This window comes from Alexandromys fortis, unplaced genomic scaffold (assembly GCF_014885135.2).
Source record: "Alexandromys fortis isolate MF-2015 unplaced genomic scaffold, M_Fortis_MF-2015_v1.1 scaffold_1, whole genome shotgun sequence".
Taxonomy (NCBI): Eukaryota; Metazoa; Chordata; class Mammalia; order Rodentia; family Cricetidae; genus Alexandromys; species Alexandromys fortis.
The window spans coordinates 15,446,850-15,462,960 of NW_026067927.1; the positions used below are offsets into that span (position 1 = coordinate 15,446,850).

Genomic DNA, 16,111 nt, shown 5'->3' on the forward strand with positions numbered 1-16,111 from the left:
GGACAGGAATGAGCCAATCTATCATGTAGCTGGGGCCTGACAGGAGGAACTTGAGCCAGCTATGAGGATGGGAGGGAGAGCCAGTTCTGGGGAAAGGATGTGGCTCTAACTGCTGACTTTGTGGCTTTAATAAAAACCAACTCTGTCCTTGCTTGTACACTAACTTTATTTATTTTTTTCAGGGGTGAGGGGCTATGGCCTTTCTTTGTAGGCCAGGTTGGCCTTGAACATGATCCTCTTTCCTTAGTCTCCTGAGTGCTGGGATCACAGGTGTGTGGCACCATGCCCTTATTTTATTAATTTATTATTACTGTGTATGTATGTATGAAGTGTATGTGTGAGTGCATGTGCTGGGGCACATGTGTGGAAGTCCACCTTTATGTGGCTTTCAGGGATTGAATTCAGGTCACCATGTTTGCCTGGCAAATGCTTTTACCTGCTTAGCAATCTTGTTGGCCCTCTTTTTATTTTTCAAAAATCTTATTTATTATTATTATTATTATTATTAGTGTGTGTGTGTGTGTGTGTGTGTGTGTGAGAGAGAGAGAGAGAGAGAGAGAGAGAGAGAGAGAGAGAGAGAGAGAGAGAGAGAGAGGTGCAAAAGAGAAGGGGGCACTGTATGTGGAGGTTAGAGGGCAACCTAACCTTCAGATAGATCTCGGATCTGGGGACTGAATTTAGGTTGTCAAGTTTCTGGAGCTTTTACCAGCTAAGCCACTTTACTTGTTATTTTTATTTTAAAAAATGTAAGATCAAAGCTGTGAGTGGTGTCACACGCCTTTAATCCTAGCACTCTGAAGGCAGAGGCAGGAGCATCTCTGTGAGTTTGAGGCCAGTCTAGTCTACACAGCAAGTTCCAGGATGGCCAGGATGAGAGAGAGAGAGAGAGAGAGAGAGAGAGAGAGAGAGAGAGAGAGAGAGAAAGAAACTGAGGTCAAGGGAGCAGCAGGGGCAGTAAGGAGGTTGGACTCAGCAATATGAACACCCACCAATCACCTGAGCCTCTGTGGCTGCTCCTAACACAACACTATCACGATGCCTGTCTCTCTGTTCTGTCTCATTTAATCCTCACAGGTAGCAGGTAGTTATGTCTCTCTCTTTTACTTTACTTAAAAAAACTTTAAAGTCAGGCAAGGTAGTACATGCTTATAATTCTAACACTTGGGAGATATAGGCAGAAGACCAGAAGTTCAAGGTCAGCCTTGTCTACCCTGTAAATTCGAGGCCAGCCTGGGCACCCTGTGACTCTGCCTCTAAAAACTCAACCAACCACCTAAATTAAACAGATTTGAAAGCTGGGCAAGGCAGCATGCACCTGTAATACCAGTGCTGGGGGCTAGGATAGACAGGGGAATAGAGACAACAGTAGGATCCCTGTGGCTTGGTGGGCAGCCAGTCTATACAACTGGTGAGTGCCAGAGTCCTGGAGAGACACTGTCTCAGGAAAAAAAATGGAGAATAGAAGATACCCGATGTTCATCTCTGGTTTCCATACACATAATATGCACACCCATACCTACGTGCACACATGAACATGCACAGACAAAACAAATTCAAGGCTGGGAAAGCACATCAGTGGGAGGTGAAATGCCTCAGGTTCAATTCCTTGCATGGCCAGAATTGTACAGAAAGAACACAGTTCAGGAAGGCAGCCATTCATCTGTTCTGGACTGCCCAGCATCTTCCCCTAAGTTGTTCCTTTCCCGTGGAGATCTGCTGCTCCCTACGCTGTGAGAGATTTGGTCAGGGTACTCCTCCCAGAACCCCACAGCCCACGCCTGCCACTGTCTATCCCAGTCAGGGGCCTCCTCTAGACCAGGCCCCTCGGAGACATGACGGCTACATTATGTGGCGGCCATGTTTCTGACTCAAAAGACCCAAACAAGGCTGATTAGTTTTTTTTTCTAGGTCCTTGGCCTGAGCAAAGAAATAATGCCTGTGGGTTTTAGATGACAGAGTTCTGTGTCCAGCTCACAGGGAATGCCTCATAAGCATAAGCTGGAAATGGGCAGCTCTACTGTGGGATGGTCCTTCATGAACACATGCGAATCACTACACATGCCAACTAGAAAGGAAAGTGCACTACCTAGATGTTAAAGGTGATAAGGCACGCCACAGGACGAGTAACCACAGTGAATGCAGTGGGAAAAGCTCGGATTCAGAGCATACACAGACCTCTCCACAAACCACTAAGAGAACCACTGGGGACCCCTGGAAAAGGGACACGAGCAGGATATCCAGAGGGCAGATAAGCTACGGCAGTTGTTCCGCTCCAGCAGTCTTGAGGACAAGATGACGGCGAGCACAATGCTACAAGAACTGCTGGAATCAAAGGCATGATGATGACCACCTTGCTGATGGGACAGATGCGGGGCGAGTACTCTACAGAGCATTCCTAGAACTGTGAATGACCCACAATCCCTAGGTGTAAGCCTAACAAGAATGTGTGTATGTGTCTATCTAGGAATACATGTGCCCCAAAAGACATGCGCAAGGTCACACATTCACAGCAGCACTATTCCATATCACGCTGAATGAAAAGACTTGACAAGTCCATCAGTACTCAGAAAGACAGTAAGTGATGGCGTTTTCACACCGTGGAAGACCCTTTGGAGATGTGAATGAATGCTACAGCCAACACAGGAACTGCACAGTCCCAGTGTGATCAAGAGAAGCCGGGCTTTATAAGAGAATACAAACTAGATGATGCTCAGAACCTCCAGAAGGCTGGGAGGGGCTACTTGGGGTAGGGCAGGGAGGCAAATTCTGTAAACACACGAAGGGCCTGGCCAGGGCTAGAGGGCTCTACTTCTCATCTGAATGCGCATCCCATGCATGGGACAACTAGTGAAAATTAGCTGACCCATAATATACTTATGGTTTATGTACTTTTTGTGTTTGAGACAGGGTCTCTCTATGTAGCCCAATTTGGCCTTGAACTCAGGAAGTCCTAGATTACAGGCCTATGCCACACGTACTTTCGGTAGTATATTTTCCTTAAAGGCATCACAGCACAGATGGAGGGAAGGCTGTTATGCTGGCAGGAGAGGGAAGAAAGACCAATCCACATAAACTGAGGCAGTAAGAAAGGGAGTTTCACCAGAAATAACAAAATTAAGCTAAAATCAAGTTGCAACTTCTTGGCACAGGATAGAGTCTCCAAATCAACTCTTTGGGGTAGCAAGAAGGACCAGCCAGGCAAAGAATGTGAGAAGAGCCTGCCTGAGGCCACGGATTCACTGGTGACGAGGCTAAAGACAAAGCACACACAGTGTGGGGAACTCAGGATGTGGCGTGGCTGGGTTGGGTGTGGAGAAAGAGATAAAAATTTTGCTCTTGAAAAAGCAGCATCTGGAAGGCAAGAGTGAGAGTCCAGGCTCAAAACACACCTCACATGCAACTGATGGGAACCTAGGAAAAAATAATAGCTGACCAGACTCCTCTTGAATCCACCTCAGTATAGCTCCGGAACGAGAGGGGCCGATGTGGAGGACTCAGAACTGCGGTAAGTCAGGGGAAAATATGTGACCTGGGAGGAAGGGATGAGATGTGTCCTCTTGAGCAACAGTCAGATTCTGACCAAGACAAACACTGTCAAAATGCCAGGGAGGTTCAAGGAAACTAGCCTGGCTCACCAGGGACAGGGAGTAGGGACGGAAGAGTGGAGGACAGGAGGGCCTGGGAGACAAACTGGGAGAAACACACAGACCAGCTAAGCATTTTACTTCTGCCTGAAAGGATGGCGGCCACTAGAGCCACACAAGATAAAGAAGAGCCTGAAGGTAGCCATGTTAGGAGGGTCTCTAGTGCTCTATGGGCTGACAAAAGGGGGTGTTACAAGAGCAGAGTGCACAGCTGCTTCTGAATGTAGAGTCTGGCCCTGGTGTGGAAATGGGGAGACATGGGCTTTTAGGTGTGGACAGCCACTGCACTTCTCAGGGAAGGACAACATGAGTTTTCTGGCTCATGCCAGGTGTGCCTTTTGGGCTCTGTAGGCTGAATAAAGTTCCTGGTGGGTGCACTGAGGCATCATGGGATCTTTGAGCCCCCCTGTAGTGTTCACAGGTAACATCTCACTATCCTTTTCTTGTAAATGAGTTCCCACATCTGGGGAACCTCAGCTCTGGGGTCCATCCTCTTGCAGATCACATTCCAAGTCTGACAGTGAAGGGTGGGAAAGTGCTCTACTGTTATAGGGACATTAAAAAAAGCCACAAAGATGATGACAACAGTAACAGACCAAAAGCCTACAATCTCCTGGGCTGAGGCAATCAACTTTATAGAAAGTTCCATTGTCCACTTCAGATCCCAAGGGCCTTCCCAGGCTGCATTATGGAGAGGCACTTGGCCTGACCTTCCCTGTGGATTGCCTTCTATGGTCACTGTCTGAGGCAGAGTTTGGCACCACAATTCCCAAGCCTCTCCAATGGTTATCACCCATGCTCCAAGAAGAGGCCTCACCTTTTCTGAAAGGGGCAGCTAGTCTAGGCCTTTCACATATGCATAAGAGAGAAACCTTCCAAAGTCAGGGCCCAAAGTGCGGGAGGCTCTGTGAAATTCCTATGTGCTAATAGCAATCATGTGAGGGACAAGATGGGAGAGCCTCACAAGGGTCTGTGCCAAAGGCAGCCCCAGGAAACGTGTGCTGACTTGATAGCAGGAAAAAAGGAAGGCTTCCTGAGGAACATCATACAATGGATGCACAGGGTGCATCCGGAGCTGTCTTTCCAGGAGTTTATGAGCACTTGGACACTAAGGACCCCACTCGTCTGTCCTGGCTCTCATGCCAGGAAGGCAGGAGGATGCAACCTGACTTCCAGGGGCCAATTCCAATGCTATTTTTTGTTTTTTAAGATTCTACACTAGGATACACTTTTAGTTGCTTGCTAATTCACCAAGCTGTCTGAGTTACCAATGTCAAAACTTTGTAAGTTTCCTGGCACACTTAGGTAAAGTCTAAACAGATCCAGAGAGTGTTGCAAGTCCATCTGGAAACACGCTCACGAGCTTCAGACTGAAATTCATTATCAAGTTTTCAGCCCTGAAAACCACACTTTCTTTTCTTTTCTTTTTTTTTTTTTTTTGAGACAGGGGTTTCTCTGTAGTTTTTGGTGCCTGTCCTGGAACTAGCTCTTGTAGACCAGGCTGGCCTCGAACTCACAGAGATCCGCCTGCTTTAGCCTCCCGAGTGCTGGGATAAAACCACACTTTCTAATCACCCTCCATCCTGCCAGCTGCCTGGCTGTGGGCTGAGCTCTCAGGTGTATGGACTATAAAGTAAGTACTATGTAGGAGACTGGACAGGGGCAAGCAGGTGCCACATCTCTGTAGCGAGGAGCCCAATACTGCACATCCATGGAGTGGGCTCTAAGCTGAGCAACTTTCCCACCAATTTCCTGCTGAATCTTCCCCTCCTGCCAGGGCCTCTTGGAAACTGTGGCATATAGTTGGCTTAGGGGGAGCTTGGCTGTTTGGGCTGTGGTTACCCTGAAGGACACATGGCCTCTCTCTGCCTGGCACCTGTGGTCTTTAACCTCCTGACACACAGCCTTGCTCAGAGCATGTGGGAGTGCCATCCTTTGAAGTCCCAGGCTCCCTCTGGCCAGTGCTCTGCTCCTCCCCCCCAGCCCCCAGGAGGACCTAATCAATCCCAGCCTGGCCTAACAAGGCCCATCACATGTGGTTTCCATTATCCAGAAGAAAAGACAGCTCTCTCACAGGAGTGCCAGCGGGTATGCTGGGCATGGGGACTGCTTGGAGGAGCAGGATGGGCCCAGCTCCAGACCGTTTCTAGGCTGGGATGCTAGTCACTTGGCCTGGCTCAGGGTACCTGCATGTTGTGCCTTATGAGGCATCTTTTTCCCTGTCTGTGTCAGATTGGACTCCTGGGTCTGGGTACCACTTCCACCATCACAGAATTGTCTCCAGTTAGATCTGAGGTTGAGGGCTGGGTATGCAAAGTGGCTTCTGCTGAACACTCCCCTTTGCTGCTTTGAGTCCAAACAAAAACTCACTTCCCCAGCCCCTGCTCAGGGTTGGCTGGGTGGGGGGCCCAAACGGGGAAAGCTCTAGAGGATCCATACAAGGAGCTGGGCAACTTTAATTAAAGCTGGCAAGAAGAGAAGCTTCTCCTCAGTAGGGTGTCAGACGTTAGGAGGTTTCCTTCAGTTCTGTCCAATGTCCTGTCTCCTTCCCTCAGCTGGGGACCCACTCAATATGGCTGCAAACTAATAAAAGATCAAATTTCACCTGCAAGCCCAGTAGGAGGATCAGGATCTTTTCTTTCAGGCAGATTGAGATTGGTGTGTGTTTGCTGCGGTAATTTTTGTTTTGAGCAAATGAAGGCAATCATTAAAGGGCAACAGGAAGAGAGCTGATTGGTGCTCCTTAGACCACTCTTGGAAGCGGGACCAGGGCCAAGCATGCTCTGCCAGTTTAATAGGACAGCAGGTCTTGACACTTTGTCTGCTATCAGCATAGCACAGTGAGCTTTTGGGAGCCAGGTCCATGCCCCAACAGGTGAGGTGGCAACTACAAAGACTCACAGGCTGAAGGGGAGGATGTCTCCAGGAAAAGGGATTCCAGAGACTGGGGTAATACCCGGGGGGGGGGGGGGGGGGGGGGGGGGGGGGGGGGGGGGGGGGGGGGGGGGGGGGGGGGGGGGGGGGGGGGGGGTCCTGGGGCATATGAAGGAATTGGGCTTGGAGGTAGGGGTGGTTAACTCACATGAGCTGCTTAGTGGAATTTCCCAGTTAATGGAATCAAAGAGTGGCTCCTGACATCTTTCTCCCTAGTGTCTGTCTGGCCAGCTCTACCATCTACCTCAGTGGCCAATCAATTCTCCTCTTCATGACACAGGGCTCATAAGCAAACCCAGGGTGCTAGGGGACGGGGGAGGCAGTATGAAATTAGTAGGAACATGTGTTTAGGATTGTTTGGGAGGGGCTGTCATGCCTATCTGCATAGGGTGGGGAGAGCAGGACAAGAATGAAGCCTCATGATGGGTGTCTTGGAAAGACGTCTTATGACCATGTTCCTTTCCTACTTGGGACCTGGATCATCCTTTCTGGATACCTGCCTCATCCTAGGGGCACCTTTGGCCCTGGGAGGGTGCTTGAGACTTCTCTACCATCAACTGGGCAGCTGAGCTGCAGACCTTGCATTCACAGCACACAGCGGCTTGTTAAAAATGAAAGCATTCTCTGGCAAGTGCTCTTTGCAAGGCAGCAGGGAGGAAGAGGAGGGGAAAACTCACAGTTGATGGAGCCAAAGGAGGCTGGCCAGAGGCCCTGTTGGCAGGCAGAGTGGAGTGTCTTCAGACTTGCTACTTCCCAGCACAGAAGCGGGCTTGTAAAGATCACAGCTGTTGGGTTACGCCAGAGTTCATATCACAGCTTATCAAAGAGGCTAGCTTTTCTCCCTCCTTTCCTTTTCTCCTGTGTACAAGTGGGGTGGTTCACAGGCAGACAAGGGCTGGATTTGTTCATGCATTAGCATGGAGGGTGGGAAGAAGCTGGAGGAGGGCAATGCACACCAACGCCTACTTTAGGCAGAGTTGGTTTAGTGCAGTCGGCTGGGTGCCGGTGGGTGCTCTGGCCACTGGGGCAGCACAGCTAGCTTTTAGGATACAAGGTTTAATTATCCTACCCTCCAATGAAGCCTGTTCCTGTTTTCCCCAAACCACCAGGGGAAGTGGAGGCCATGCTCATGTTAGGGGCTGGAGAGCAGTTCTCCATCAAATATCACCAGCACTGGGGCTGGAACCCATTCGAGCTGACTCAATCTCATTGTAGACTGGCTAGACGGGGACCATTAACATTTCATTAACATTTGTGTTCTATGGACAAAGCAGGAAGGATCTGGAATCATGCATGTCACATGGTTACAAAGGTTACAATTGAGAGGAATTGGAATTTGAACCTGTGCTAGCGGCCTTGTTTTTATGTCAACTTAATACAAGGCAGAATCATCTGAAAGGTGGGAACTCAATTGAGAAAATGCCTCTGTAAGACTGGGTTATAGGCAAGCCTGTAGGGCATTTTCTTATTTAGTGATGGATGGGAGGGCCCAGCCCAGCCCACTGTTGGTGAGCCCACCTCTGGGTTCTGTAAGAAAAGCAGGCTGCAATCTACCATGGTCTCTGCATCAGCTCCTGCCTTCAGGTTCCTGCCCTGTTTGAGTTCCTGCTCTGATTGCCTTAGATGATGAACTGTGATATGGAAGTGTAAGCCAAATGCACCCTTTCCTCCCTCACTGCTTTTGATTATGGTGTTTCATCACAGCAATAGTAACCCTAACTAAGACAGAATCTAAGCTTTACTCCAAATGCCACACACTTCCTTACGCTTTGAGGGTGTGTGCGCAAGTTTGGGGTACCCTGCCCTGTGTGTGCCATCTTCCTCCAACTGTGGGCTGGGCCTCAATTTTCCTACCACCAAACCGAGGGAAGGACCTAGACCTAGATTAGGGCCTGTGAGGCTGGCTCAAAGATGAGGGCCTGGGGCCACTGGCTCCCTCAATCTCAATTCATGATCTAAATGACTATGTCCACAAGGTAAGGAGCTGGTTGGACACTGAGGTCAAGCTGGAGTTCTGGTGTTCCATGCCTGCCTTGTCAAGGTGCAGTCTGGGAACACTTGGGGTGAGGAGACTGGAGAAAATTCTCTCAGTGCTGAGAACCCTCTAGGTATTTGTTCTCAAAAGCTCTGGATGCCTTTGTCTTCCCACAAATCATACCACTGCACAAATAATGGTTCTAACTTGTTTACAGGTGCAACCTTTATCTCTATCAGTGAGCAGAATTAGGACAAGAGGAACAACCGAATAGTGAAGGAGAGGGTTGAGAAGCCATCTACTGTGGTGCTCATTAGGCCTGTGGCTCCATTAGTGTGTGTGCCATTAGCATGCCCTTCGTGCTGTTCTTTTTTTGGCATGAGGAGGCCTGAGGCCAATGTCCAGGGACTTTTCTTGAGTGCTCTTGACACTTATTTATTAACGTAGGGTCTCTCACTGAACCTGAAGATCACCAATTCGGCTAGTCCAGACAGCTAGTGAGTTTCAGGGCTCTACCTATCCCCACACCAAACACGGCAGTTACAAGCACACAGAGCCATGCTCCGCTTCTTATGTGGGTTTTGGGGATATGAACTCAAGTCCTGGTGCTTGCTTGCGAAGCATGTCCTTAACTGAGCCAGTGTAGCTCAGGCTTGTTTAGATCACTAGTAGCCTAAGCTGGTCTTGAACTCACAGCAATCCTCTTACTTCAGCCTCCCCAGTGCTGGGATTAACAACTGCGAGTCACACACTGTGAGCATGTTCCCTCTTTAAAGCTATCAACAGAGAAGACTTATAAAGAAAATGAAAAGAAGAGGCAGGATGGCGGCCAACCACTCCGCCTCATTGAAGGCCTTAGTCTCCTGTGCAACTATGAAAGCAGGGAGGGAGTTGCATGTCTGTGATGCCAGATCCTGGTCTGTGTGCCCTCAGAGCCCACAATGGGTGTCTGAGTTAGTGATCAGGGGGCTGGTCAGCAGTGCCTGGGCACTGGCTTGGTAGGCAGCGGGTTCTCAGGTAGTTTTTGGGGCATGGTGGTAGACAAGCTTGATGGCTAGAGCAAAGGTCAAGGAGAGATCTTGGTGAAGGATTGCTGTGCCAGTACCCAGGGCTAAGAGACCTCTGTGGCTGTGCTGGGTGTGGTAAGGCCTGGTCTGGAGGCTGCCTTGATGACCTCTCAGAGCCCAGTGTAGTTCTTGAGGGAACTGAGCTCTGAACAGCAAGTGATTGCCATGCTAGATATTCCCAGTCCTCAGAGGACAAGGAGAGATGATCCATGGGCCCTGTTCTTGAGCCCTTTGAGGAGCTGGGACCATAGTCCAGGCCCCTGGTTCCTTAGAATGCAGATGCTCAGGAGTCCCTGAGGTCCCAAGCTCTGTTGTCAATTCCAGAGGGACAACATAGTGGGGTGCTGAATTAGCAGTGAGGAGTGTGCAGCCCAGCTCCAAGCAATGCTGGTTGGCACACTGCTTCTTAAGCACACTTTCCATTAAGGAAAAATGAGAATTCTTATCATTCTGAGACACTAAGGGGACACTGAGAAGCCAGCAGAGTCTTGCTAGCCTGAAGTCTGTAAACAGAAACATGGTAGTGGCCTGGCTACCAGCTTCATGGAGTCTCAGGTAGGGCCCGAGCATGTCCATGGCACCTGCATTTCTGCTCTGTGCAATTCTGGGGAGGCTGGGTACCATCTTAAGTTCCCATCTCAAGATCTCAGTCTACAGCTAGGAAGGCCTGGAAAACCCAGAAGTGATGTGGGAGTGTCATATATCAATCTGTTGATTTCATTGGTTAATTAAATAAAGAAACTGCTTGCCCTGATAGGTTAAAACATAGGTGGGAGGAGTAAACAGGAGGAAGAGGAAGTGAGGTAAGACTCCTCAGACAGACTCGACAGCTCTGCTCTCTGGAGCAGAGACGCCAGGCTCTGCTCTCCCAGGCAACTCCGACCCAGGATGGACGTAGGCTAGAATCTTCCTGGTAAGCGCACCTTGGGGTGCTTACACAGATTATTAGAAATGGGCTAGTCCAGGTGCGAGAGTTAGCCGAGAAGAGGCTGGATATAATGGGCAAGCAGTGTTTAAAAGAATACAGTTTGTGTGTTGTTATTTCGGGCATAAGCTAGCCAGGCGGCCAGGGTGCTGGGGACACAGCCCCGCCACTCCAATTTCAACAGGCAGCCCTGTACTCCAGAGAGCAAGCTGGCTACTCCTACCTTTACCAAAGCCTACTCTCTCTACTGGTTCACCGAGTCTACAGACGAGAACTTCTCATCAGGAGTGCTGACACCTTTGCAGTCTGGAAAACCACATGACGTTAACTGTCACTCACGTGAGGATATTCTGTTGTTCTGATGTGTGTGGGTCCCTGGTGTTATATTTCATGTCTGCTTCAATCTCTTAACTGGAATTATACAACTCCATGGGGGGGGGGAAACAGCTGTTGTAGCAGATGGAATAATAATTAAAAAAAAAGCTGGATAGGCCGGGGCAGTGGTGGTGCAGGCACTTGGGAGGCAGAGGCAGGCAGATCTCTGTGAGTTCAAGCCTGGTCTATAGAGTGAGTTCGAGGACAGGCTCCAAAATTCTACAGAGAAACCCTGTCTTGAAAAGCAAACAGAGAGAGAGAGAGAGAGAGAGAGAGAGAGAGAATGGCTATAGAAACAAGCCAAGCTAAGGATGGGCATTTATAATTAAGAATAAGCCTGTGTGTGTGAATTATTTGGGAGCTGGATAGCAGGCCCGAAACAGTAAAGAGTAAAAACAACCAACTACATTTTTGGTGTTCCAATGTGGGACAGAGTAAAAACAAAACAAAACAAACAAACAAACCAAGAACACATAGTCATCTTCCTCTTTTGGCCAATGAGGTGAAGAATCGATCTGTAGTAGACCATGCACTCATTGATCATGCTACTCTCACTTCAGCCATTTCGAGATTAATAGTGGTTCTCAATTGGTGCATTCTTGGGCCTCAAGCAGACTGGGCAGATGCTCTACATCTGAGCTACCTGCCCAGTCTCTGAACATGTTTGATTGTCCAAAATCGGCAGGCGTTACATTCACCCGGTGGGTAGATGCTGGGGATGCTGTTTAAACATCCTAAGCTCCAGCACAAAGAATTACCTGGATTCAAATGCCCACAGTACTAAGGGCTCACAATCTCTCCAGACCACAGGGACATCCCTTTAGAGTTCAGACATCAGAAGCGGTCCTACTATTCTCTCTGTCCTTTCTCATGACCCAGTCCTTTAGCCTAGTTCCCAGGGTGTCTTCAATTCCATTCTCTGACCTTAATCTAGCCTGTGTTTTCCTCTCCCTTGCAGACAGGCCTGTCCATCAAGTTCCCTCTTCTCCCTTTACATGCCTTGTCCCCATCTCCTGAGTTCACTCTGTGGCTGAGCAGGCTTTGGCATCAGCTCCCAGATCTTCAGGCTTCATCTTACCTCACTGCACCCTCCCAGCTTATCTTGCCCCCACTTCCTTCCACCTTTCTGGCCCTTCTCAGCCTCCTCTTCTGGCTTCTCCCTTTGTCCAGTCAGCATATGTGAAGCTTCTTAGGGCTCAACCTCAGACTCCTTTCTTCACTTGGCTCCTCTTATTGCCTCTAAATGAAAACTCTACAGGGCAGAATCAACTAGAACCATACTTTGCACAGGACCGGCGTTGAGTAATTATCTGTTGACTGAGTGACTACACCATCCATTTCCAGACTTGCATCTTAGAACTAGGTCTCTCTTTGATGCATCAAACTGCTGCTTTGACATTTTACTTTTGATGTTCTCAAAGCAATTCAATCTCAAGCATGTTACTGTCTTTACTCTGATACTCTCAGGACTCAGGGCCTGCATGCTATTACGACTCTTCCCCTGTCCCTTCTGCACTTCATCCCCAATCCACGCTGCTGCCCATGCCCTTGACAGTCAGCCAGTCTCATCAAGACCACAGCATCCCAGCTGTCTATCCATCTTGACCCTTCTAACTCATTCTCCCAACACAGCAACCTTTCAAACCAGAAATCTGGTCCTATCATTCCCCATCATGTAGCCTCTCACTGGCTGACCTGAGTAAGGTTAAGAACCCACTTAACAACAAAGAGAACACTAAGAGAGACATACATATATCTAATCTACATGGGAAGTAGAAAAAGACAAGGTCTCCCGAGTAAATTGGGAGCGTGGGGATTATGGGGGGAGGGAAGAAGAGGAAGGGGGAGGGCAGTGAGTGGAGAAAAATATGCAGCTCAATAAAAAAAAAACAACAAAAATAAAAGAACCCACTTAAGCTGGGTGGTGGCGGTGTAAGTCTTTAATTCTAGCACTCAGGAGGCAGAGGCAGGCGGATCTCTCTGAGTTCGAGGCTAACCTGTTCTACAAGAACTAATTCTAGGACAGGCTCCAAAGCTACAGAGTTTTCAAAAAAACTCTGTCTTGAAAAACCAAAAACCAACTACCCAACCAACCAAAACCCCCTAAAAAAAACAAAACCCACTTAACTGGGTTCTCTGTTTCTCTGTGCCAGTGCCCAGGGCTGAGACCCTCTACAGCTATGTTGGGTGGAGTGAGGCCTGGTCTAGAGGCTGGTCTTGATGCCCTCTCAGACAGAACTCAACAGAGTTCTTGAGGGGACTGAGCTCTGGAACAGCAAGTAATTGCCATGCTGATGTACCGAGTCCCCAGAGGATGAGGAGAGGATCTATGAGCGCTGCTCAACTTTTGTGTTCAGCCTCACAGCAAAGTAAACTCTTCATGGGCGTTCCTGCCATCAGGTTCTCTGTGCCAACTGCGATTCTGCTGGGGTACCCAGCTCCTACACCTTTGTAGGCACACTAATACAGTCTGCTCCCTAAGCACCCTCAGCCACATTAAGAACCCCATCGCCCTGAGGTTTTGACTCCACTGGTCAAGATGGAGGTCTGTGCAGATTTTAACAAGCAGACCTAAGATCTACTGCGAAAGAGCATCTAGGACCATTGGATCATTCTGCAAGGCTCTTCCATTTGACTTTGTTGAGAAGTCTGCAGGAATACTGTTCTTGATCCAGCTTTCACTAGCCTGAACGTGACACTGGGCACTCTTCTGGTGCTGCTGCTTTATGATGCTGAGGACAAACAAAGAGGGAGTCCCATGCATGGGATAACAGTTCTCAGACCTGTCCAGGACCGGGTTCATTCAATGCAAGAACTTGGCTTCACTGAACTAGCCAAATCCTGTGCTACTTAGTAGCTGGGCTCCAGTCCATGTTATGTTCTGTCTGGCTCACTTACTTTCTTCTTCAAAAGAACAATGGCGGCACTTATGGAGAGGATATTTTACCAGAAGGGAAAACACTTCCGAGAAATAAACACTTAACTCAGTTTTTAAAGAAATGCCAAGGACTACCTGCTTCACAATTCCAGTACCACAATCTAGTATGAGGGAAGAACCCTCTTCATTCCTTCCAAGAACAATGCAAACATCAGGAAAAGGGGGGCGGGGGAGAAAGGAAAGCAGGTGGCTACTTTGCCATCATATGCAGCAAGAGAGTCAAAGCTGAGGCATACAGGGCTGACCTGATGATGAATGGGCCTCTGGCCTCCAGGAGCTTTCGTTCACTGCTGAATGTCTGCAGAAGGTTGATCATGAACTTGTAAAAGTAAGAGTTCATAGTGGGAGTGGAAGGAGAGCATTCTAAGCCTTTGGTGCCTGCAAAGAAAGAAACAGAGCCAAGATTTAATCTGATTGTGTGTCTACAGGGTGATGAGACAGAATACAACTGTAAATATCAGGGATCTATGTTTAAAAAGATGAGAGAAAGATCTCCAATCAAGGGCCAGAGACTGGAAGCAAGGACTCTATGGGTACATACAAGCACATACAATTTACTGGTTCACTCCTCTGTGTAATCCCATACTACACAGTGAACATCTCACAGGTTAGACCTCTATTAGGTGCTACAATAAAAACCAAATAGGACCTGGAGAGATGGCTTTGTGGTTAAGGGCATGTACTGCTGTTGCGGAGGACCTGTGTTTGATTTCCAGTACCCACACCAGGAAGCCCTAAACCACCTATAACTCCAGGGAACCTGACACTATCTTCTAGTCTCCATAGTAATATGTACTCATATGCACATATCCACACATAGTTAAACACACATACATGTCATACCAAATAAAATAAATCTTAAAAATAAAAACAAATGAACACGATTCTCCCCACTATCCCAACAAATTAGATACATGTGGGGTTTGCTTTGCAAAATTAAGGATAATCAGTGGCCAGTCTGAGAATAGAGGTTAGATAGACAGCTGAGCATGGGGGCACATGCCTTTAATTCCAGCATTTGGGATGTAGAAGCAGGTGATCTCTGAGTGAGGCCAGCCTGCTCTACACAGAGAAACCATGTCTTAAAAAACCAAACCAAATAAACACAGCCCCCCCCCTCCAAAAAAAAAAAAAAACCCAGACCAAACTAAAACAACAAAACAAAATGAAAACAACCTAAAAAAAGATGGTAGGTGTAACTTCTCCATGGTCAGCAAAGCTAGCAACCTCCCCATGAGGCACAAGAGAAATTCCTTTCCCAGTGTTGAGAAAAAACATAAATCACGCTCTGGGCTAAGGACAGCAAATACCCAGTGGACAGGGCAACCTGTCTAAATCCCGCCTAGCATGGGAAATGGGTTAAGGTGCTCTTCAGCTGGCTCTCAGGAAGCCTGCAAAGCCCTGATGGCTGTGCAAGCAAACAGCACTGCTCTCTCACAGGCCTCGGCTGAAGACACGCTCTGCCTCACCGCCACTCCTCCAGCCTGCTCCTGCATATGTGCCCTCGGTGAAGCCCCCAACATGGAGGGCACAGGAGGAAGCTAATGGGATGCTGGGCTTGTTCTGGTGTGGGCTATTCATACTCTCCACAGCATCCTCCTCCCTTTCCCATGCATGGCAACTCCAACTGTAGTGTTGGAAAGGGTGACAAGGATGGTGGGATTTCTGTCTGCCCAATCTAATAGTGGGACGTCTTTGTTAAAAACAACAGCTTTATTAGTCTCACCCTTGCAACATAAAGTATGCCTTTCAAAGCATACCACTTACAAGTTTTCAGAATATTTTTTGCTGTACAGAAAGCAGCAATAACTGTGGAATACTTTAACTATTTTTCTACTGGGATCCTCTATTACCTTTACTTCCCAGTCTCTTCTCAAAGCCCCGGAAACAAATCCTTACCTATACACTTGCATATTCATATGCACTTGCATTCAAATGTATATGCAATTCATATACATTTTGCATGAATAAATGGAACCCAAAATGGCTTCTTTCATGGAACATATATTTAAGGGTTGTCCTAGTTGTGCATATCCATTCTTTATTCATTTTTATGGCCAAACAATGGATACACCATATTGTATTTGTTAATTTATCAAATAATGAGTACTTGGTGGTTTCCACTCTGTCGCTATTATGAGTGCTGTTCACAGTCATGCCTACAAGTCTTGTATGGACAGTTTTTTCTTCCTGTTGGCTATATATCTAGGGATGAAACTGCTGGGTAGCATGGAGACTGTTTGGGTCCTGAGG

At 48.1% G+C, this 16,111-nt stretch overlaps 1 protein-coding gene across 2 annotated transcripts in view; it reads right to left on the reverse strand.

Moving 5' to 3' along the window:
• Vac14 (VAC14 component of PIKFYVE complex) overlaps positions 1-16,111 on the reverse strand; it is a 106,115-nt gene that overhangs the window by 25,752 nt on the left and 64,252 nt on the right. For both annotated transcript variants that reach the window (XM_050143651.1, XM_050143652.1), the window contains exon 14: positions 14,104-14,236. In XM_050143651.1, the coding sequence (XP_049999608.1) occupies positions 14,104-14,236 (133 nt within the window). The remainder of the gene's footprint in view (positions 1-14,103; positions 14,237-16,111) is intronic.